The sequence below is a fragment of the Nelumbo nucifera genome, chromosome 4 (assembly GCF_055504915.1).
Source record: "Nelumbo nucifera cultivar China Antique chromosome 4, China Antique-T2T, whole genome shotgun sequence".
NCBI classification, from domain to species: Eukaryota; Viridiplantae; Streptophyta; class Magnoliopsida; order Proteales; family Nelumbonaceae; genus Nelumbo; species Nelumbo nucifera.
In genome coordinates, this window is record NC_142652.1 from 57261634 (window position 1) to 57284872 (window position 23239).

The 23239-nt window shown below is 37.6% G+C and overlaps 1 protein-coding gene across 2 annotated transcripts in view; it reads right to left on the reverse strand.

The window, feature by feature from the left end:
* Nucleotides 1-900: 900 nt before the first annotated feature.
* The window catches only part of EMB1379 (embryo defective 1379), a 63609-nt gene continuing 41270 nt past the window's right edge, over nt 901-23239 (reverse strand). For both annotated transcript variants that reach the window (XM_010248670.3, XM_010248671.3), the window contains one exon: nt 901-1501. In XM_010248670.3, the coding sequence (XP_010246972.2) occupies nt 1498-1501 (4 nt within the window). In that variant the 3' untranslated portion in view covers nt 901-1497. The remainder of the gene's footprint in view (nt 1502-23239) is intronic.

Sequence of the window (23239 nt, forward strand, 5' to 3'; positions counted from 1 at the left end):
CTGGGCTAGTTAAACAATGGAATAAGATATTAGAAAGAGATAAGGAGGTTTGACTCCCAACAAAGAGAAAAATCAAGGGGAAGCTTGGTTGGTTGGAGTCTGGTTCAATGGAGAGAGAGAGAGAGAGAGAAATGGATATTCTAGGCCAAAATGTCACAACTAGCTTTCATTCAAGCAAGGTTCAAAGTATAAGAAACGCAAGGTGTATCGGAAAGACAATTTTAGGAGACATATCGGGATACGCTTTGGATATGTATGGATGCAGACGAAAAATCAAGATATGCATACATATGGTAAAAAATTCAAATAAATCTTAAAAAATATGACTAACTATATTTACAAATTTTATATGATTGTAAATAAATTATTTAAATGTAAAAAACCGTAATTTAATGATTTATATAAAGTGTGACATATCGTAACTGTTGAAAAAATGATGAAATAACTAAAATGTAAAAAAAGAAAAACTAAAATGTAAATGCCAATTTTCAAAAACCAATTTAATTAATCTTAATATTTATTAGTATATAAATTATAAATTTTAATAATTAATTCTAACATTTATTAATAAAAACTTGTCACTCATTAAGAAAAGTGAAAATTTACTTAAAAATTAAAAATACATATAATCATATCAAACAAATGTATGGTTCATTAGCAAACTTGTGGTTGTTAAAACTTAAAATCAAGTGACCAAGGTTCGAATCTTGTTATAGAAAAAATTTGAAGTTTTTACACTAAAAAAACGAAATTAATGATAAGGGATCATTAATTAAAGGAATTAATGAAAAAATTTGAATTAGACGCTAAAATTCAAATTTAAATTTAAATTTGCCTTGAAGTAATTGACTAATTAATGAAAGAAAAATTAGACTTAAATAAATGACATTAAGGAGAGACTTGGTATTAAATATGGATTAATGAATAATGATAGAGATTTGAACTGTATCAGGCCCGTATCGACCGATATAGGTCCAAAACAGGCTGATATAGTCTCGTATCAGCCGATACATACGATAAAAAACAAAACAAATAATTTACATACATTCCGCATATCAAATTCTTGTCGGAACGATACGTATCAGCCAATACGTACCATACGTTGCGATATTCTGAACCTTGCATTCAATGACGGGGTTTCTTATGATAAGATTCCAACAACTGGCTCTTTCAATGGAGATTTTCCGCCCAACTCTAATTCCTTATTTACAGCTATATGCCATTACAAGTTTTTCTCTTGTACTGAGAGCGGATATTCTAGGCCAAAATGTCGTTAATAATAAAATGCAGTAACCGACGTCAACATTTAAACGACAAAAAAATTAAGAGATATCTTAGCCCAATAACATAAACTGCAATTATACTATAAATATAAAAAGCCATCATGGAGGCTCCAACGTGCGAAGTGGTGATCAAACGTAGTTCCTTCTCCCCTCCAATCTAATCCCAACAGTGGTACAACCACAGGCCAAAAAGTGCAAAGTTTACAAAGTGCAATCACCTGCCCATAAATCATAAATTTACATTACTATTGGGTCTAAAATTTCATGTAACAGATAATTAGGACAAACACCCGTTTTAATCAAAAACTCAGTTTAGAAGACAACAAAATACTATAATGATACATTCTAAAGATAATAATTTACAAATCTCGTTGTCAAAAAGAAAAGAAAGATACTTTCATTGACGCCAAACACTCAAATTACTTAAGAAATATCCAAGACCCAATTGACATCTAGGTGTTGTTTAATAGTGCCGAATGGACCACTGGAACTTGATATTTGTGTCTTTCATAGCTTTGAGGTTGTTTGGTAGCAACTTCTAACGGACCCTCTTGAATCCACAAACACCTCATAAAATTTTGGCTGCTCTGCTACCTCTTAAAACAAACAGACATAATGGACAATTTTAAACCCCACAATGTACCTTTTTAACTTTTGATATCCTCATTTTAACTTTGTTCATAAAGCATAAATTTATCTTTTATCTTCTCTGTTGATCCTAAGTGTTTTGATGATTACTAGTAATTCAGAATATTAATGTTGTAAAAAGATACATACACGGCTTTCTCAGTTATCTAAAAAGAATTGATAACAAACTCGTTGAGATCATGATGATCTGAGACACAGAGGAGTAGCTTTATCTAGTGATGGACTAAACTCTCTCCAAATAAGAAGCTATCTACCAAGAAAACGTCAAGCACTAGAATTTTCGGCTTGTTTCATTTCTTTTATTGTAATCATTTGCAAGATGCACTACAATGGACTTAATTGAGACCTACCTTGGCATTACTAAAACCTTAGGAGCCAATGGTTTAGATTTAAAAGGTGACTAGGATCTCCCCAAATTTTACACTTAGCTTAATTTCCAAAATTCTAAGTGTTGATGCCGAAGAAATTGACTCCTAAACCATAGGAGTTGTCCACTTAAAGCTTCAAAGGTTGGACATAGTGGCCAACAACATATAATGAAGTAATCAACTACCTTTGACAATCGAATCTAATGTCACACTAGTCCAACTTATAATTGACTAATGAAAATGTAGTATTCAACTATGTATTGTTAGACAGTGTATATAACCTTAACTCCAATCAGATTGATGTACTTGATGACATTTATTGTAAATGAATAAAAGTACATAATTGATTCATGTGTTTTTTGTATGTTTCTGTGTAATACCCTTAAACTGGACACCTATGAGACTCATGTTACTTCAGAATCTTCACAGCCGTTGGATAGATTTGGGGAGATTTATCCTGTCAAGGCTAACACTGATGTGCCGCCAAGTTGGTTGGGGTGGCTTATCTCAACTGTCAATGTGAGACCTAAGGTGCATGTAGTGTGGGTTTTCTTGAAACCCTGAACCGAATCAAAATTCCAGTATTGCCCTGGACCTTGGAGATAGATGGGCAAAACTGGAATGTTACACCCGACTCCTAGACTCGATTATGAAATTGTACTAGGTGTCGGATTGGGCTATCTTTGATGTGCCGATCAGTGAGATCCTTAGAGGGGGTCAAAATCTGGGTATGTTGGGACAGTCCGAGAATTCATTTGAGTGGGTGATCATAGTGATAGGAGCAGCCCCTTTGTCGGACAAAGTGAATTGTCGGAGATGCACTTTCTCTGATGGAAACCTAAACTGCCGGTAATTGATTTTAATCGTTGAAATTTGTTTTTGCAAAATATATTTATACAGAGATATACATACATACATACATATATATATATATATATATATATATATATATATTTCAAAATGTTTGCAAAAGGTTTTAATTCCCGGGATTCATGTGAGTAGAGAGTGTAGCACTGTTCCTTGCAGCCGAGGGAAAGGTCCTCTCTTGTCCGGTAGTGTTTGATCATTATGGGCTGTGAGGTTAAATGTAAGACCATCGAGGGTAATACCTGATGGACTAATCTTGCATCTGCCCACAATCCTTGGATTTCCATAAGGTGGTTAGACCCAAGGACCATTTAGTGTAAATATTGGGCCCATTAAGAGCCCATAGTGATGTACTCAGGGGTTCATTGTCTCGTACAGTGAATTAGGCCAGGCCTTGTAACAAACGCTGGGCTGAACCCATGTGGCTGATGTGTAGATCAATGTTTGGGTCCCACGCCATACAAAGAGAGCCAACTGGGCAACAGGTTAAGAGGTTAAGTGAGCACATAAACTTAATGGGCCTAAAGCCCAATTCGAACTAGGCTTAAGTTAGTTAATTAAAAGGAGGCAAGATAGGATTTATAATCTGATTAGGATTAGCTGAAAGATAAGATAAGTCTTATCCATTCAAGAGTCTAGATCCAAATATCAGATTTGGATTAAGGAACTCTCTCCTAATTAGATTAGGAGGCTGATCCTGATAAGGCTATAAATAAAGGGGGCGAATTCCTCAGTTACACAACACAGCAATCTGCAGAGTTCTTCCTTGTTCTTGCCACCCCTATCCAGTTCGATCTCCACTTGTGGGAGTGATCAAGAATTGTTCTTGATATTGCTTCTTGGTAGAAGAAGCAATCTGAAGTCATGCTCACTAGCCCTCTATTCCATTCTTGCTGAAGAATTCGGTTCTTGCTGAAGAGCCATCCTGCTAATCCTGCTTCACTACACACAGTATCATCTTCAGTGGAAGCGAGTTTTGGTTTTCTCCTTAGACATGAACACCTTCATTGGGAGTTACTGCTACTTTGTATCAGGTATATCCCCCTCATTTTTGTTTTAGATCTGGTCCGGTTTTGGTTCAAAATTGATCCTTGAAAATGCAGTTTTCTAAATTGGGAATAGGATTCCCGGATGGGAGTAAAGAAATTTTTGAAATTTCACCTAACCTTTCTGTAGGGTTCGGCCATCCATATGATGGATCTCCCATCCCTTCAGTCTAACAATCGAGAACAAGATACATCGAATAGTAATCAACAAGTGAAAAAAGATTCTCTCCTACAAGTAGTAGTGAACTACTTGAAATACCTACTTCTGACAAGATTGAAAGGGTTGACTACTTCACAAAGAAGAATTTTGACCATTTAAAAATTCTTCGGCTCTTTCCACTTTTGGTAAGCCTTCAAAAATATTGGAAACAAGCTTTAAACATTTCTAAGAATAATGGAATCCCTTCCAAGTGGCTCTATAACAATCTGATCTCTCTAAGCTCAATTCTTGCTTTATATATATGAATTTAAACTGAAAATCTCAAATAAGTGCATTGAACTAAATTGTGAAAAGCGAAAAAAAGAGCAAAAGCAAGATAACAACTTTGTTTAAGGAGATTTTGAGCAAAAAGAGAACAATTGAAAATCCAAAAATCATTAATCTCTTTAGTGCATAGCCCATACTTATTATAATTGATCAACTAGTGGTTTCTAACTAATAGTTGGTGAATGCTCAATGATTGAACACTATAAAAGTTGGGATAGCACCTGTAAATCTATCCGGTTTAAGGTCTTGTTGACACCTAGGAAGCCAAACTGTTGTAAAGATCTTGTTGGCACCTAGGAAGTTTATGTTGAACAAACAATTACATTAGTATGTAGGCTGAACCAACTAGGGTTTATTGGCCGAATTTCAATTTTTTTCAATCTGAAACCAAAGAATCGGATTCCCTAAATTTGGAGAATCAAATTCTCCTAAGATCGATCTAGCCATGGATCGACAGAGCCATATTTGATTTCAAAATAATTTGTTGTACAAAATACGGAGACCACAGAGTGCAGCTCTTAGAATGGTGGTTCACATCCAAAATTCAAGCTCAAATCGTCCTCCCAACTAAAGATGGCGTAGTTGATGTGAGGTTGCTCTCGCAACAAGTTTTAGTCAATTTCCCTTTCCAACTTGCTTGGATATTTGTAGCTGTTAACCACTTAATTTTTTGATGTTTTGCTAAAGAAAACAGTACAAAAAATAAACAGAAAGCACGCTTCTTATGACTAGGTCGAACTAGGGTTTTGGGTAGCAAGAGAGTAGAAAGAAAGGTGCAAGATCTCTACCTCTTACTCTCATATATAGTCCCAATTCTAATGTAATTATGACTATCCAAATCTGATTTGGATAGGACTCTAATTACATTAGATATTAAGGAGATCCATACCCATATTCGACACATTACACATGGCAACTTAAGTTGTCATGTGACTAACTAACTAACTAGCTAATGGGTTAAGGTCCATTACTTAAGTGGTTTAATAACATAACTGTTGCCAAGGTTTTATTTCAACACATATAGGTGCAGCCCATACGAGAATACACATGGGCTGAATTCACTGAGTAAATCTAATAAATCCCTGAGCCAATTGAATTGGGCTCAATATGGGCCCAACACTTAAGTTTAAGTGATCCTTGGTTTCAACCCACCCTATATGAAACCCAAGGATAATGGATTAACATAAGATAAAGCCCATCAAGTTTCAACACTTTAATGGTCTTTTGCTCTTAAACTCTTAACCCAAAATGATCAAACATTGCTCACAATAAAGGACCTCTTCCTTGACTACTAAATACAATGTGACACCCTCTATTCAGATGGATGCTTAGATTAAAACCTTTTGCAAACCCTTTTCATAAAATAACATATTATAAATATAAATACATTTTACAAAAAAAAATCAGAAACAATTGAAATCTACTGTCAATAGTTTTAGGTTTCCATTAGAGAGAATGTTCACCCTGATATTCTTTCGATCTAACAAAGGGGTTAATCCTCCCACAATGATCACCCACTTTGATAGTATTCTGAGCTGCTCCAACATTCCCAGGTATTTGATCCCAAGACAATCTCACTAATTCGTATAACAAAACAAACTGGTCGAAAACATAGTACACTATCATTATCAAATACGGGGTCAAGTGCAACTTTTCAATTTTTGTCCATCTATCTCCAAGGTCAAGGGCATAACTAGAAATTAATTCATGTTCAATGTTTCTTACAAACACCCACTGATTGTACTCAAGGTTTAACCCCAAAACTAAAGCAAGTTGCTCCACCATTTTGATAGTACATCAATGTTAGATTTGTTAGGATAAAGCAATGTTTTAAAACGCAGAGACGTGATGCAAGGTGTTCCACTATCTAGAGGCGTGAGGTGTAATTCAAAACGTAATAGGCATAAGCCTCCTTAAGAGGAGGGGGTTTAGGAGGAAGGAGGAAGGAGGAAACGGAGGAAGGGGGATCTCATTTTTTTTTTATTTTTAATAAAAATCATTTATACTAAGAAGAATAAAGATGCATTGCACTAGTTGAAAGGGGGACGAGGGGTCTGGGGGGCTTAGCCAAAGGGGTCGACGGCTAACCACTTTCTTTCCCCTTATCTTTTCTTCCCTTCACTTTTTTTCTTTTCCTTTCCTTTCCTTTTTTCCTTTTTACTTTTTTCTCTTTTCTTTCAATCTTTTTATTTGAGGTGTGCATGAGGCATACGCCTCTAGCACGCCTCATGAAAAAAGCGCATGAGGTGTACGCCTATTGCACCTGAGTCGTACGCCTTAGAGGTGTCAACACATCTAACATACGCCTCAGGGCATTTTGGGAGCGTCGCACCTCTAGGCATACGCCTCCCATGCCTTTTAAAACATTGGGATAAACTCCTCAAGTTTTTCCAATGGCTAAGAACATTCTAAACCAACATAAGCCTCAGAAGTGTTAGTGCCTCTAACATACGCCTCAGGGCGTTTTGGGAGCGAAAACACTGGGATAAACTCCCCAAGTGTTTTCCAATGGTTAAGAACATTCCAAACCAACATAAACCTTATAAGTGTCCAGTTTGAGGGGTAATTAAGGTTTAAAATGTTAGTATCGATGCAAATACTAGTTGTCTAAATATAAGAAATATGTCAAAAATGTTAGAAATGTCGTATAAAAATATTGTAAAAATTATAGACATGGTGGAAACATTGTAAAATATGCAAAAGTATAGGATGATATAGTATGAAATGATAAAGGAAATATAAGTAAACCCTTTTAGATTATTATCTCATTCCAAATCATCAAATAAAGCAAAGAAACTAAGGTTATAGACAATACAATACATTCTTAAGTTGCCCGGTAAACCTTAAGATTTAGAGCTTCATGATAGAATGAGTTAAAAGCAAAACTTAAACTCATAGAAAATGTAAATGGTTGTAATAGATCAACCAAATAATCCATTACACAAAAAAAAACTAATATTTAACTTTATGTTTGAAATGAATATTGAGCAAGCGCAAAGTGGTAATCATGAAAGTTAGGCGGGCAATAACATTGTTACTCTACATATCTACAATGTTGTAACCAACTTATGTTTTAATATCATCTCTTGTACTCTACATGGTCCTAGTAGTTTTCACCGGGAATATGCTAATTATGACTATCCAAATCTGATTTGGTTAGGGCTCTAATTACTTTAGATATTAAGAAGATCCATACCCATATTGAACCCATTGCACCTGACAAAGTTGTCACATGACTAGTCAAACTAGCTAATGGGCTAAGGCTTGTTACTTAAGTCGCTCAATAACATAACTGTTGCAAGGCTTATTGGGCTTGAATAATGTATGGTGTGGGACCCATAATGGTCATATATCAGTCCATATAGGTTTCACCCATGCCAAAATACACATGAGTCGAATTCACTGAATAAACCCAGTGAACCCCTAGGCCAATCAAGTTGAGCTCAATCTGGGTCCAACACTTAAGTCTAAATGATCATTGGTTTCAACCACCCAATAAAACCCAAGGATAATGGATTAATATAAGATAAAACCCATCAAGTTTCAGCCCTTTAATGGTCTTTTGCTTTTAAACTCTCAACCCAAAATGATCAAACACTGTTCATAAGGAAGGACATCTTTTTCTTTTTTATTAGTACCAAAATCATAATTTATACCTTAAAGAAAGAGGAGCATACAAATCATTGGCAGCCTTAGTAACCTCCCAGAAAATACAGTAACAATTTTAATATTTTAATCTTACAACTGAGCTCAAAAACATTGTGCCCTATTTATCCCTTATTTTGCTAGTTGGTCAGCTAAACCATTTGCTGACCTCGGAGTCCATTGAATTATCAATTGCATGTCCCTTGAGAACATCCTGAATTTTTTTATTTCATTTCTGAAAAACCAAAGAGTCTTCTCATTCTATTTCGGCCAGCTTATTGCTATTTTGGAGTCACCTTCAACTACTAGCTTTCTCACCCCCATCTCCATAGCGTTTTGCATCCCATAGAACACTACATTCAGTTCTGTTGTTAGAGAATCACACAATCTAGTGGGGCATGAGTACATACCCACAATCACTCCATTTTCACTTCTTAAAAACCTTCCAATTCCAGACGAACCAGGATTCCCAAAGTTGCATCCATCAAAGTTTAATTTCAGGAAGCCCAACTCCAAGGGGTCCCAAAACTTTAGTGCCTTCTTGCCTGAACTTGAGGGTGCAATTGTTCTCCAATTCCTTATTATGTCATCAAAGGAGAAGGCTGAAAACAACTCCAGTGTCTTAACCTGGAAAGCCACTTTTTCCATAACTCAATTAAGGCTTCCTTGTTCCTTTCCTTTTCCTCAAAGATACGTTTATTTCTTTCCTCCCATAAAGTCTAGATCACTGCTACCCTTTTACACCTCCACATTAGTCTTCCCCTTCTTTTTGGCTAGCTAAAGTTAGAGAGATCAAACAACATGTCCAATCTGTCTGGAGTGTTCCACCTGCACCCAAAGAGAAAAACCAATCCCATATACCACAAGCAAACGAGAAGGAAATGAAAATGTGATGAGAAGATTCACACAAATACCAATTTGGGAAAGGCACCATCTAGGTCTCTTTCTCTGTAGTATGTTGCAAGTGTTAATTGCACCATGGAAGACCTCCCAACAAAAATCACTCACTTTGGGGGGAATCGGGTGACACCAAATCTCTTTGAATGGAAATGGCACAACTGATTGAGGAGGCAAGGACAACTTGAAGAAGAAGCACAGCTGAAAACCCCAAAAGAATGTAGAGTCCAAATTCTAGCATACTGTTTGTTTAGGTCAAGGAAAACCCCTTGATGAATGTGTAGTAGGTTTGAAACAAGGTCCAGTTCTAAGTCCCTCGCATTTCTGCAAAAGCCTAGGTTCCACCGAAACCCATTAACTGAAGGAGAAGGGAGCAAAAACTCAGAAATCAATTTGCACTTAAGAGAAGATAGGGCAAACAAAGAAGGAAATGAATCCTTCAAAGGGACTTCACCCACCCAAAGGTCTTCCCAGAAATTCATTTTGTTACCTGAATTAATATTAAGTTTGACATGATTGAGGAAAATTGGGAGACACTTCTAAATCGCTTTCCAAGGTGAAGAGCAAGAAGCCCTGCTAGAGGGTCCAGCGTTCCATCCATTCTCTGAGAGACCATGAATACTAGCAACCACTTTATGTCGTAACCTATTTGTTTCTAGGGGTGAGCATGGGTCGGTTCAGTTCAGTTTCAGGGCAGAACCTGGAACCTACCCTATAAGGGTTGGTTCCAGGTTTTTGGAACCAGAACCTACCCTGTGAAGGTCAATTCTGGCCTTGGTGGTTTCAGGGTCAGTTCCAAGGTCTACCCATGGAACCTATTCTTTCTTTACTCACCACCCCCCTTCAAAATGAAAAAAAAAAATAGAAGCATATTCTTTAAAACTTGATTTTCAATAAATATAATATATAGTTTGAGACATTATTTTTATTGAGTAAATTAATATGTAGATTACGGTTCAAAACTTATAATTTAAATTTAAATTATAAGTTTGGTTCTAAGGAAGGTTACACCAAGGTCAATTCCACCAAGGCCAACCAAGATCAATAATTCATTGGGTTGGTTCAACTAGGGGTGGTCATTAGCCGAGCTTCTCACAAGCTATTTGAGCTCGACTCGGTTTAAACCAAGCTTCAAGCCAAGCTCAAGCCTAATGAAGCTTGGCTCGTGAAGCTCACGAGCCTAGAAAATAATATATATAATACTTTTTTATGTATAATAGTAAATAATTTTTATACTTCTTAATAGCCAAGTATTCGGCTCGGCTCGAATCCACCCCTACTTGGAACCTACCTGAGTGGGGGCCAGTTCCAAGAATTTGGAACCAGACCCTACCTTGTAACAAATTGAGTAGGGTTGGTTCAAGGTCAGTTCGAGGTCGGTTCCATTCGGTTCCGAGTAGAACCTACAATTTGCTCACCCCCATTCGTTTCCCTCGGGAATCTCCACAACCACTTTCCTAAAAGAGCCTTACTCTTTTCTTTCAGCTTTTCTAAGCCCAATCCTCCACATTCCTTCCTTCTGCAAACTATTTCCCATATGATCAAATGGTCCTTTGCCTCACCTAGTTCCCACAAGAAACTACACATAATTTTCTCTAACTTTTTAACAATTGCTTGAGGCATACTAAACACCAATAGGTAGTAGACCAGAAGGTTAGCTAAGGTAGATTTGATCAAGGCTATCCTACTGCCCAATGATATGTATTTTCTCTTCCAAGTCGCAACTTCTTCTCAAATCTCTCCACTACCAGGTTTCCAAAAAGTCAAAGATCTAGGGTTTGCACCTAAAGGGAGTCCTAAATATTTTATAGGGCAATCACTTGACAAACACCTTAGTTCCCTTTCCCACACCTCAATCTCTTCCCACCCCATATTAACCCCAGCCACTACACTTTTATTAAGATTAATCTTTAAAGTTGTCAACTTCTCAAACAAGCTCACTAGCATTGTCAAATTCCTAGCCTCTTCTCAAACAAACTCACCACCACCTTATCTCTTCACACTCTCCACCCTCTTAATAGGCCCACTTCATCCGCTTTTGTAATAAATCTAACACCTCCACTACAATAGTGAATAGAAAAGGTGATAGTTGGTCCCCTTGTCCCACACCTCTCAAAGCACCAAAAAAGTCTTTGACCACCCTATTTACCAAGACTGAAAAGTGGCAAGATTTGAGGCATCCTCTGATCCACTTGCACCATCTAGCACCAAAGCTACATTTACTCAAAGCTTCAATCAAGAAACCTCGATCCACAAGATCGAAAGCTTTCTCTAGATCCAGTTTGCAAACAATACCTTTCTTCTCAGATTTCTTTCCTCTACACATTCATTTGCAATGAGCAATTGATCTCAATTTATGAGATAATTGATGGGAGGACCCAATGATTTAAAAGGCGTGCCTAAGGCACACCTAGGCACACAGGCAAGGTGCATTTTAGGGAACCCCCTATTTGCTAATATTGTTCATTCATTCGTCCTAATAAAATAACTTCTTAAAAGGCCATTAAAATTATAAAATCATTATTTTTATGTGAAAATTAAGAATTTAAGACCCTAACATGGACTTGTTCGGGCTTGCCTCGAGGGACGTGATACAAAGGTGACTCGTAGAATCAAGAATGCAATATGTTTTACATCACATTAACTACTTGAAGTAATGCAATTGAGGATAAAAAGAGTGTGAGTTTCACATGCTTGAAAATGCTTTATATGTTGATATTATTTTTAAATTTTCATTTGAATATGCTTTACATGTTATGTTTATGTATTTTAATTTTAGATAATAGGTTTTTTAAAAAAATTATTTTAAAATTTAAGTTCATATTTTTATTAATACTATAATATTTTTATCTTTTTTTTTGCATTTTTTGCACTTTTTGTATTTTTTGACATTTTTTAGCCTTTTTTGTATTTTTGTGCCTTGCTTCAAAAAGGTGTGCCTCGCCTTGCACCTTGCACCTCAAGCGCAAATTGACCCTTGCGCTTTTAAAACACTAGGAGGACCTTTTTTAGGCGGATGGAAAGAACCTTGGTTATGACAGGCTCCAAATTTCTTAGGGATCAAAGCAATAAAAGTAGCATTAACACCCCTTGTTGATGATCCCTCTACTCAATGTGCTTTCTAATGATAGTCATGTCATACCCTCTAAGGTCCACCTCCTCAACATTGACCTTCTATAGATTGATTTAAAATGATCCACAACACTTTTGCAATATCATCTTGTTGTGTGATGGATCCACCTTCCCATTCCAGCATGGAGATAAAATTTTTCCTTCTGCTTCCATGACATCTCTCTCATAAATGTAGCTTCGAATTCTTTTTTCAAATTTACCATCTCCTCTTTCTCTCCCATGCCCATTTGTCCTTCCTCTTCTTTTCTATCAATTTCTTCAATCCAGTTGATCAATCTAGATTCTCTCTTTGATCCTCCCAAACTGATTGGAATTTCATTCCTTAATTTTTTTTTCTTTCAAATTCTTAATCTTTCTATGAATCCTAGCCCCTTCTCATCTAGCCTCGGAGGTGTCTTCCCACCAGTTTCTAATCTTTTGCACAAAGCCTGGAACTGTAAGCCACATAGTTTCAAATAGAAAGGGCTTTGGCCCACCCCCATTACCTCGATCAAGACAAATTGGCAAGTGATCTAATGTGAATCTAGGTAATATATCCTACCTCCTGATAAATTGCCCCGATGCTTCTCCCAATCTTGTGACACTAAGGTTGTGTTTTGTTTGAAGGAAAAAGTAGGAAAAGGAAGGGAAAGGTAGGGAAACCTTTACAAACCTTGTATAGGTTTCCCTACCTCTTCCTTCAAACCAAACATAGCCTAAGAATCTATCTAATTTAGATAGAATGGGACTTTCCTAACAATTGGTCCATGTGAATCTATTCTGTCCTGTCATAACTTCCTTCAATTCCAAGGCTTCTATAAGGCAGTTATCCTCATGCTGGTGGTCACCCTTTGTCGTGGGTTATTTGATTCATTTATGTCTAATCACATTGAAAATTTGAAACCACCTCCTACACACCACAGTCCTTCCCACATTCATTCCTTTCCTTGTAAGAACTCAACCCATAAACATTTGTTATAACCGAAGTAAAATTATCACTCACATTTCTTGGCTTGACTAACATCTAGAATCTACCTATTAGCTCATCTAAGCACTGCACTAACTCCTCACTCCAAAGTGTAATTATCCCCCCAAAAGCTCACCATGATAGAGCCTAAGCCCACCCAATAACCCTGCCTCCCCAAATACTCCTCATCCATCTCCTATCAAATTCCTACACTTTTGACTCTTGCAACAATACCACCTCCAGCTTTTCTCTTCCAATCACTTAATTATCCTTCTTTTATTCGCATTACCCAATCCCCTAATATCAGTATTTTAAAAACGCAAGGCACAAAAAAGGCATAGGGGTCAATTTGCGCTTGAGGCACAAGGTAAAAGGCGAGGCACGCGCCTTTTTAAGCAAGGCACAAATTTTAAAAATGTTAAAAAAAAAATTATTAAACATAATATTAATAAAAATATAAACTTAAATTTTAAAATAAATGTTTTAAAAAACCTATTATCTAAAATTAAAATACATAAACATAACATGTAAATCATGTTCAAATGAGAATTTAAAAATAAAATCAAACATATAAAACATTTTCAAGCATATAAAACCCACAATCTCTTTTCTTTTTCTCTATTACATTATTTCACGTAGATAATGTGACATATTACATTCCTGATTCTACGAGCCGCCTTTGTGCCACGCCCCTCAAGGCAAGCCCAAACAAGTCCATGTTAGGGTCTTAAATCTTAGTTCTCACACAAAAAAAAATAATGATTTTATGGTTTTAATAGCTTTTTAAGAAGATATTTTATTAGGATAAACGAATGAACAACATTACCATATTAATAAAAAGCAATTAAAACTAATAAAATATCTGCAATAACACCCCTATGGTAATGTTGTTCATTCATTCTAATAAAATATCTTCTTAAAAAGCAATTAAAACTATAAAATCATTAATTTTTGTGTGAGAACTAAGAATTTAAGACCCTAACATGGACTTGTTTGGGCTTGCCTTGAGGGGTGTGGCATGGGGGTCCGAGGGCTCCACCCCAAGCCCAGCCGCTAGACTCAAAAAAAGCAAAAAAGTGTCAAATTTTCAAAAGGCGTGCACTTGAGCTGAGGCACAAGACACACCAGGCATGCACCTTTTGAAAGGGCTACGCCTAAGACCTGGGCGAGGTGCCTACCCTAAAATGCACCTCGCATGTGCGCCTAGGTGCGCTTGAAGCGTGCCTTTTAAACCACTATCTAATAGTCCAGCTCAAAACCTTCACCTTCACCCTAAATCACTAGACGCCCTCTATATTGTCCTTCCTATTAACTACCTTTCCTCCTTTCACTCTTCTCTCCCATCTCCATGCCCTTCCCTTTGTTGCCTTTGAGTTTTCTCACCTCACTCCTCTTCCTTTTTCCTCTTATTTTACTAGATTCAGAAACCTCAACACTCACTTGCTACTTTAACCGACCTTATTTTGTTTCCTCTCCTTTTTCTACAACTTTCCCTTCCATGGTCTCTCCTTCCTTCCACACCTTTTCCCCCGGTCCCTCTAACTCTCCCTCACCTTTACTCCCAACTCCTCTTTCAATGGCATTCTCTTCAATCAAAGGCTCATTCAAAGGCTGGTGGGATTTTGTGACATCTACAAAGGCAATAGAGTAACCATTAGTAACCAAATCAGAATTCACAGTAGTACAATGAAGAACTAGGTTTATAATAGGAGGGCTCAAAGGAAAATCCTTGTCAACATCCCTAGACCCCACAATAGTAGATGTTTTGAGTTGGGCTTCTACTAGTGCAGTATAGAGAAATTGAATTGGTGATGGAGCCTTGGTACTTCTGTGTTCATCCTCGAGTTACTCTCCCCATTCGACATGCTCAGACCCTATATTTGTCGCTAGGTCCGGTCGATTTCTCCCGTTTCTGAGTTCATGTTATCCTCTTGACTAAACCTGAACACCTCAGTGTTTACTATTCAACTGGTTGTGCCTGCCTCAATCGTCTAAACAAAGGTTAAAAAATTGTTCCAGAAGAAAGTTCTCCATCTCCAACAATGCATTGTACTCCTATTCATTCACATTTCCAATGTTGTTGGAAGGGGTCAAAACTCAAATAATCTTCTTCTGAACTACTTTAATCCATATCATTGTCATCTTTCCACCCCTTTTTCTTCCTAGAAAACCTTGGGTTTGGATGCTCTATCAAAGTGGTAAGTTTGGAGATCCACCTTAGTTCGACCCCTTTCTTGTCTTTGGCCAAAGCTTTTGAGGTTGGAGACGAAGATAGACAAGAACTGTGGTTTGTCATCAACTCACCCCACAAGAACCTTGGCTGAGACTGCCCCCAGTTTGTCCTACCAGTTCGCTCTACCCAACTGGTTGAATCTAGGGACAACCTATCCACATCTTCTTAAGTGGGCCCCGCACACCCAATGACTCCTCCCAGCTTTACAGCTATAGCTTCCCTATATGAGTAAAACCCCACCTTAAACGAGGCATTATTTGAAAAAAATCCTCTTTCTAGGATGTTGCCCGCTTTATCCTTTGGTGTCAACTCACCCTTCATTGCCACACTCTCCACTTGTTTGCTTACATGTCCACACTCCCATTTCCTTTCTCCCTCACATGTCACCAGTAGTCAAACAAGACTACAATGTATTTTAAATATTTGATGAGAAAATTAAAACAATGATAGAAGAGAAGGAGATAAGAGAAGAGAAGAAGAGGAGGAGGATTCAAAGATTGGTTTTAGAAAAGAAGTGAGAAAGCTAGCTATTGCCACCCCTCTACTAGTATTTATATTCATATCCAAATAAATGCAAAAGGGCTAAATTACCCTATTGCTTACATGGCAAAAAAGAATAAAACAAATCAGTAATATAAGTCTAAAATCACTACTAACAAACTGAAACAACTAACATAAGTACTAACTGTGTACGGACACAGTGGGATCCACATCACTGTTCTCTAAACTCCCCCTCAAGTTGGGAATAGATATTTGTCATTCCCAACTTGCATAGGTCTGCCTCTAACTTCTTCCTTGGAGCAGACTTCTTGAGATGAAACCCTCTCTCTAACAAAATATCGGTCTACTTCAATAAGCTTAGTTCTGTCCACTTGAATAATGGAGATCGAGGTGCTGGCCAAATGGCTCAAGCTAATATTCCCAAATATTCTCAAGATCCTTTGCAAGGAATCGGTGGTCCAATGACTAGGGCAAGGACAAAGAGGATGAAAGAGGCTTTACAAGGCTTAATCATGGAAGTGCATGACAAAGAGACTGTTCTAGAAGTTTCCAAAACTTCACCAGGGATAATCACCTATCTTTATGTGCAAGACGATGTGCAAGGCTTAGATCTTGAAGAACAAAGTTTGGAATCCATGACATAAGACCAAGGCGCATGGACATGATAAGAAAAGGCCCAATTCGCATGCTAAGATGTATTGATGGGCTTGTTTTTGTCTTGTTGGGCTTGTTTTTATCTTGTTTTGTTTACTTTGACTTTTCTATGCTTAGTTGTCATTAATTATAGTCTTTTAGAAGGATTCCTATTTCAAGGCAGATTTGTTTTCCTAAATTAAAGGGATCCTCATTAGTTAGGAGTTTCTTTATAAGATAATGATGTTTACATGCCTATATAAAGGCTACAACTATGTAAAACGAAAATCATCAATAATATAGAGGTATTTTCAGCAAGTTTAGCTTTGCCTTCTTGTGTTCTTGGTAGAATACAATATCTTGACTTATCAAGGGAGTGATCAACCTTTGTGGCATCTTCAAGATTGGATTCTTTAAGGACTTAGTTTCCTTATGGTTCTAATCTGATCAACTATAACTTGTTTTCTAGCTTCTGGGTGCACATAACAACTTGATTCAAGAGTTCCTAGAGCTGGTCGTCTAGTGGGTTCTTATCATTCTTCCTTGGAACAGACTTCTTGAGATGAAACACTCTCTCTAACAAAATATCGGTCTACTTCAATATGCTTAGTTCTGTCATGCTGTACCGGATTATGGGTTATATTAATAGCAGCCCGATTATCACAGTACAGCATTAAGGGCTTCTCATAAGCGACACCCAAGTCTTCAAATAGTGATTTCAACTATAGGATTTCAGCCACACCATTTTCCATGGACCTATATTCAGCTTCAGCACTGGAACGAGAAACAACACTTTGTTTCTTACTCCTCCAAGAGACAATGTTACCTCCTACAAAAGCACAATATTCAGAGGTAGACCTTCTATCATCAACAATCCTAGCCCAATCAGCATCTGTGTAACCTCTATTTTCATGTGATCATTATTCTTGAATAGTATTCCTCTACATAGGCACCTCTTCAAATATGCTAATATCCTCTCAACTACAAGTAGGTGAGTGGTTCTAGGAGTGTGCATATACTGACTGACAACACTAACTGCATAATTGATGTCTGGTCGTGCGAGACAAAGATAGAAGAGTTTTCCAACCAAACATTGGAACATAGCTTTATCTTCAAGAGGCTCTCCACCCACTGCATTGATCTTGTGATTCTGTTCAATAGGTGTGTTTGCAGGCTTAACACCCAACTTTCCAGTTTCTTCCAACAAGTCAAAAACATACTTTCTTTGAGAAATAAAAATCCCATGCTTAGACCTAACTATTTCAATACCCAAGAAGTATCATAGCTCTCCCAGATCTTTAAACTCAAACTCTTGATGAAGGAGTTGTTTAAGAGACTCAATCTCACTATTATCATTCCCTGTCACTACGATACCATCCAAGGAAGAATCCACTCTCTTAATGAACAATGTATGATCTGATTGGGCCTGCACATAACTGAATTTTCCAAGGGCTTGTCCAAATCTATCAAACCAAGCTATGGGGGACTGTTTCAGTCCATACAAGGCCTTATTCAACCGGCAAACCTTCTATCCTATTTCTACATCATAAAATCTAGGAGGCAACTGCATGTAGACTTCTTCCTGCAAGTCTCCATTGAGAAAAGCATTTTTTAACATCCATTTGGAACAAGGGCCAAGAGTAACTAGTTGTAAGCGATAATAAAACTCTAATCATCTTTGCTACTGGAGCAAAGGTCTCCAAGTAGTCTATACCATAAGTCTGAGTAAATCCCTTTGCAACTAACCGGGCCTTATACCTTTCAATGGAACCATCAGTATTATGTTTCACAATAAACACCCATCTACATCCAACTGGTTTCTTCACTTTAAGCTGGTCAACTAGCTCCCAAGTATTATTGCTCAGAAGAGCATCCATTTCAACTTTCATTGCATCTTTCTACTCAGGAACTGACAAGGCTTCCTACACTGCTCTAGGGATAGGAATCTCAACAATGGATGCAAGAAAGGACCTGTAAGAAGGGGACAGGTGATCATAGGACAAGAACTGAGAAATGCAGTGAGCCGTGGATGTGGTGCAACGCCTTTTGCCTTTACGGACTGCAATTGGAAGGTCAAGGTCATCCAATGGAGGTAAGGGCTCAACAGTGGAAGGTATCTTAGTGGAAATTGTATCTGATAAAGGGATTGGGGTACCAGGATCAGTGGAATCTGGATCTGATAAAGGGACTGGGGTACCTAGATCAGTGGAATCTGGATCTGATAAAGGAACTGGGGCTGGCCTGGACTGCTAATGACCAAAATCAACCTGCTTCCACTGTCTATGATAAACTCTCAAATCCCGGCACCTCTGACAACCCTCCCCATTACATCCTTCTTCACTCAATGCGATCCCAACCTCACTACTCTCCCCTGAGGAGAAACCTTAGGAAAATAAGTGACATCCATAGAAACAAAATCTCCTCCTAGAAGTAGGTTCATAGCAGCAATATCCCTTTCGAGTTTGTGCGTAACCAAGGAAAATACATTTTGAGGCCTTAGAATCAAATATGGAACGATGAGGGCCAAGAATCTGAACAAAGAAAATACAACCAAAGGTTTTAAGGGGAACAGTAAATAACTCTTTACTAGATATAAAAGGGTAAAGGGAGATTTCATGTCAAGAACCCGTGAAAGAATCTGATTAATGAGATATACTGCTATAAAATAGCATCCCCCCAGAAACGTATAGACACATTGGAGTTAAACATAATGCTTCTAGCCACCTCCAATATGTGCCTATTCTTTCTCTCGGCAACTCCATTCTGCTGTGGTGTATAAGGGCAAGTACTCTGATGGATAATCCCATGGTCAAGAAGATAAGAGGCTAAAGGTTTTGCAAAATATTCTTTCACATTATCGGATCTAAAAATTTTGATTTTGACCCCAAACTTGGTTAAAATCATCAGATGAAAGATCCGAGTCAATGTTGGAACCTCATCTCGAGAACGCATATGGTAAACCGAAGAAAAACGGGTATAATCATCAACAAACAACAAGAAATATTTGTATCCCTCATAGCAATGGTATGGTAAGGTCCCCAGACATCGGTATGCACAATTTCAAAAGGAATACTGCTTCTTTTATTACTCAATGAATAGGTTATTCTACAATGTTTTGCAAGCTCACAACTCTCACACTTTAAACTGGACATCTGAACAAACTCAAACAAACTGGGAAACAAACTCTTCAAAGCCCGAAAAGTTAAATGACCTAAACGATTAAGCCAAAGCATAACCTGACTAACAGATTGAGAAACAAAAGACTTCCTATCTTCACTATCTTCCCAATTTGAGCTCCATCCAAGCAAATAAATTCCATTCGTCTCACGGCCAGTCCCAATCACCTTCCTTGTCTCCAAATCCTGAAAAATACATCAATCAGGGAAAAAGGTCGCTGAACAATTTTGGTTTTTGTAATGCTACTAACTGAAAACAAGCTAGTACTAAGTTTAGGAATATGCAAAACTGAAGATAAGGAAATGGCATTAGACAACTTGATGTCTACCTTGCCAGAAATAGGAACAAGGGAGCCATCGGCAATGGACACTTTGTCTCTGCCGGAGGCTAAATGATAGGTAGTAAACAGTGAAGGTAAGCCTGTCGTATGGTCAGATGCTCCTGAACCTACTACCTAGTAATGTTCTATATTACCTGAAGCTGGAGCATGGTATGCTGAGGCCCGATTACCTGAATGAGCAAAGGTTGAGGTTGGAGGAATTGATGGTGGCTAATGAGCTGAATTACTAACTTCATTTTTTAGTTGAGTCAAAGCAGCTCGGACTGCAACTAGGGTATCTAGAGGAGTGCCTCTTGTGCCTGACGAGGTTGTACTATCAGTGTTGACAGCCATATTAGCATTCCCTTTCTTATTTCTGAGTTTTGTTGGAACTAGATGAGGGTGCAGCTTCCAACAAGTGTCCTTAGTATGTTTAGGTTTCTTGCAGTGTTCACATACTAGGTCCTTCTTACCTTCCTTCTTCACATCCTTCTCCTTATCCTCCCCCCCTAGATTTAGGTCTAACTGTTGCCAAGGCTGATTCAAAGGGTTGTTGCTGCAACATAACCTTTCTCCTAGTTTCTTCACTGTGCACTAGGGAATAGGCTTGTGATAAAGTCACACTATCTCTTGCCAACAATTGTTGTCTCACAATGTCATATTCAGAATTCAGGCCAGCTAGGAACTCAAACTCTATTAGTTTCAACCTACTTTCTGTACGTCTGTGCATCTTTCTAACTCTCCCACTCAATTGTTTCAAGATGGTCAATTTCTTGCCACAAGGATTTCAAGGTTGAAAAGTAAACGAAGACCTGCTTCTCTCCTTGCCTCAGATTTTTAACCTTACATTTCAGCTCATAAGACCTAGCAACATTAAGGGCTGAGACTAGGTTTCCTTCATAACATCCCATATTTCCTTAGCTGTTTTGGCCCACAAGTAGTTTCGGCTTATGTATGGCTGCATAGAGTTGCACAGCCATGTCATCACCAAAAAATTCTCCTTAACCCACTTAGCATAAGTAGGGTCCTCCTTGGTTGGTTCCTTCACATACCCTAGCAAGAGGTTCAGTTTTCCTCTACCCCAAATAGCCATCATGGCTGATTGGGCCCATTCTAAGTAGTTTGATCCATCAAACTTAACAGTTGTAATTTGAAAGGTGTTCTCAGTCATATTACCTGAACCACCAGTCCCAAAAACACCTTCCCTTTGGTTCTTGAACTCCATTCCAGGTTAGGAGTTGATTAAGAAAAGGCTTTAAACCACTGTAATAAGAAAAAAAACGGTACCCCAAGACTGATAACAGCCGACCTAGGACAATGATTTAGGTTCTGCAGTTACCCAGAAACAAATAACAGCTCTTCTGGACCTTCCAAAGAGCAAGAAGGAACCAACTACTGTCCTGGAATTAATATCAGACCTGGATCATAGTTTTCAAGACGCCAAGGCGAGGCTAAGCAACTGGGGGGCGCCTAGTCGCCTAGTCACCTAGGCGGGTGCCTAGTCACCTAGGCGGGCGCCTAAGCGATGGATTTTTTATGTTAAAAACATAGATCCTAGGGTAGTTCCCTAGGTACCATAACCATATTTCTTTAATAATTATTCATGATTTTCATAAGAAAAGTATAAATTTCATATTAAAGTATAGAAAATCAACATATTCATGAGAAGAAAAGGAAGAAGGAAAATAAAATTCAAAAAATATAGGGGCTGAACCCTTATTTTTGCTATAGAAAAAGAAGAAAATAAAAAGTATTGGTAGTAGTAGTAGTAGTAGTAGTAGAAGAAGAAGAAGAAAAAGAAGAAGAAGAAGAAGAAGAAGAAGTAGAAGAAGAATATATGGAAGACGAAAATGTGCTTATTAGATAAAATTTTTAGTTCTTCCTTACTTATTGGTTCAGGTTTTTAAGTCTTTGAGGGTTCAATACAGCATTTAGCAATGTTTGTGTTGATTAAACACTAATAAATAAGAAAATAATAAAAAGAAATTAGTATATAAACACACAAAATGATTATTTTAGTTTAAAAATGTCTATTTTATAATTATAATCTCAAAAAAGAATGAATAGAAAAGTATTTTATAGTAGGAAGTAGAAAATTGTTAGGCGATTAGGCGAGGCGAGCCTCAAAGGGTGCCTTGTCGCCTGGGCGTCGCCTTGACAACTATGACCTGTATTTTAGGTTTTTCTCTCAAAAAAACCCTAAAAACAGGTGAAAAAGAAGAAATTTTTTCCTAGCCGCACCTCTTTGAATGAACAAGGACCTTTAGAATATCAATCACAGAGAAAAAAACTTACTTTATGAAGAACAGTATGCCAATCTATCTCTTACTGCTGCCGGCCTCAAGAAAAGAAGGAACTTGCCCAGAAAACTGATTGCTTTTATGAAGAGCAGAATGCCAACTTGTCTCTTACTGCTGCCAGCCTCAAGAAAAGAAGAAACTTGCCCAGAAAACTGATTGCTACCTTCGGCCTTCAAACTTGATCAATCAACTGCTGTCGACACCTTGAATCTTGATCAAAGAACCAAGAAAAAACTGATCGACACCTCCAATCTTGATCAAAGAATTGATCTTGATCACTCAATTCCTGTCTGATTCTTCCTGATTACAAGGAGCACTCTCCAATCCTTGGACAGTTGCTAAAGCCTTCTTGTAACCTCCAAGAATCAGCCGAAGGAAAGATCTCTCTAAACTTCCAGCCCTAAATAATTCTCATGTGGTCAGCTGAATTAAATCCACATGAGAAACCCTAGATCAAATGCTCTGATACCAAGTAGTCAAACAAGACTACAATGTATTTTAAATATTTGATGAGAAAAGTCAAACAAAGATAGAAGAGGAGGAGAGAAGAGAAGAGAAGAGGAGGAGGAGGATTCAAAGATTGGTTTCAGAAAAGTGAGAAAGCTAGCTATTGTCGCCCCTCTACTAGTATTTATATTCATATCCAAATAAATGCAAAGGGCTAAATTACCCTTATTGCTTACATGGCAAAAAAGAATAAAACAAATCAGTAATATAAGTCTGAAATCACTACTAACTAACAAACTGAAACAACTAC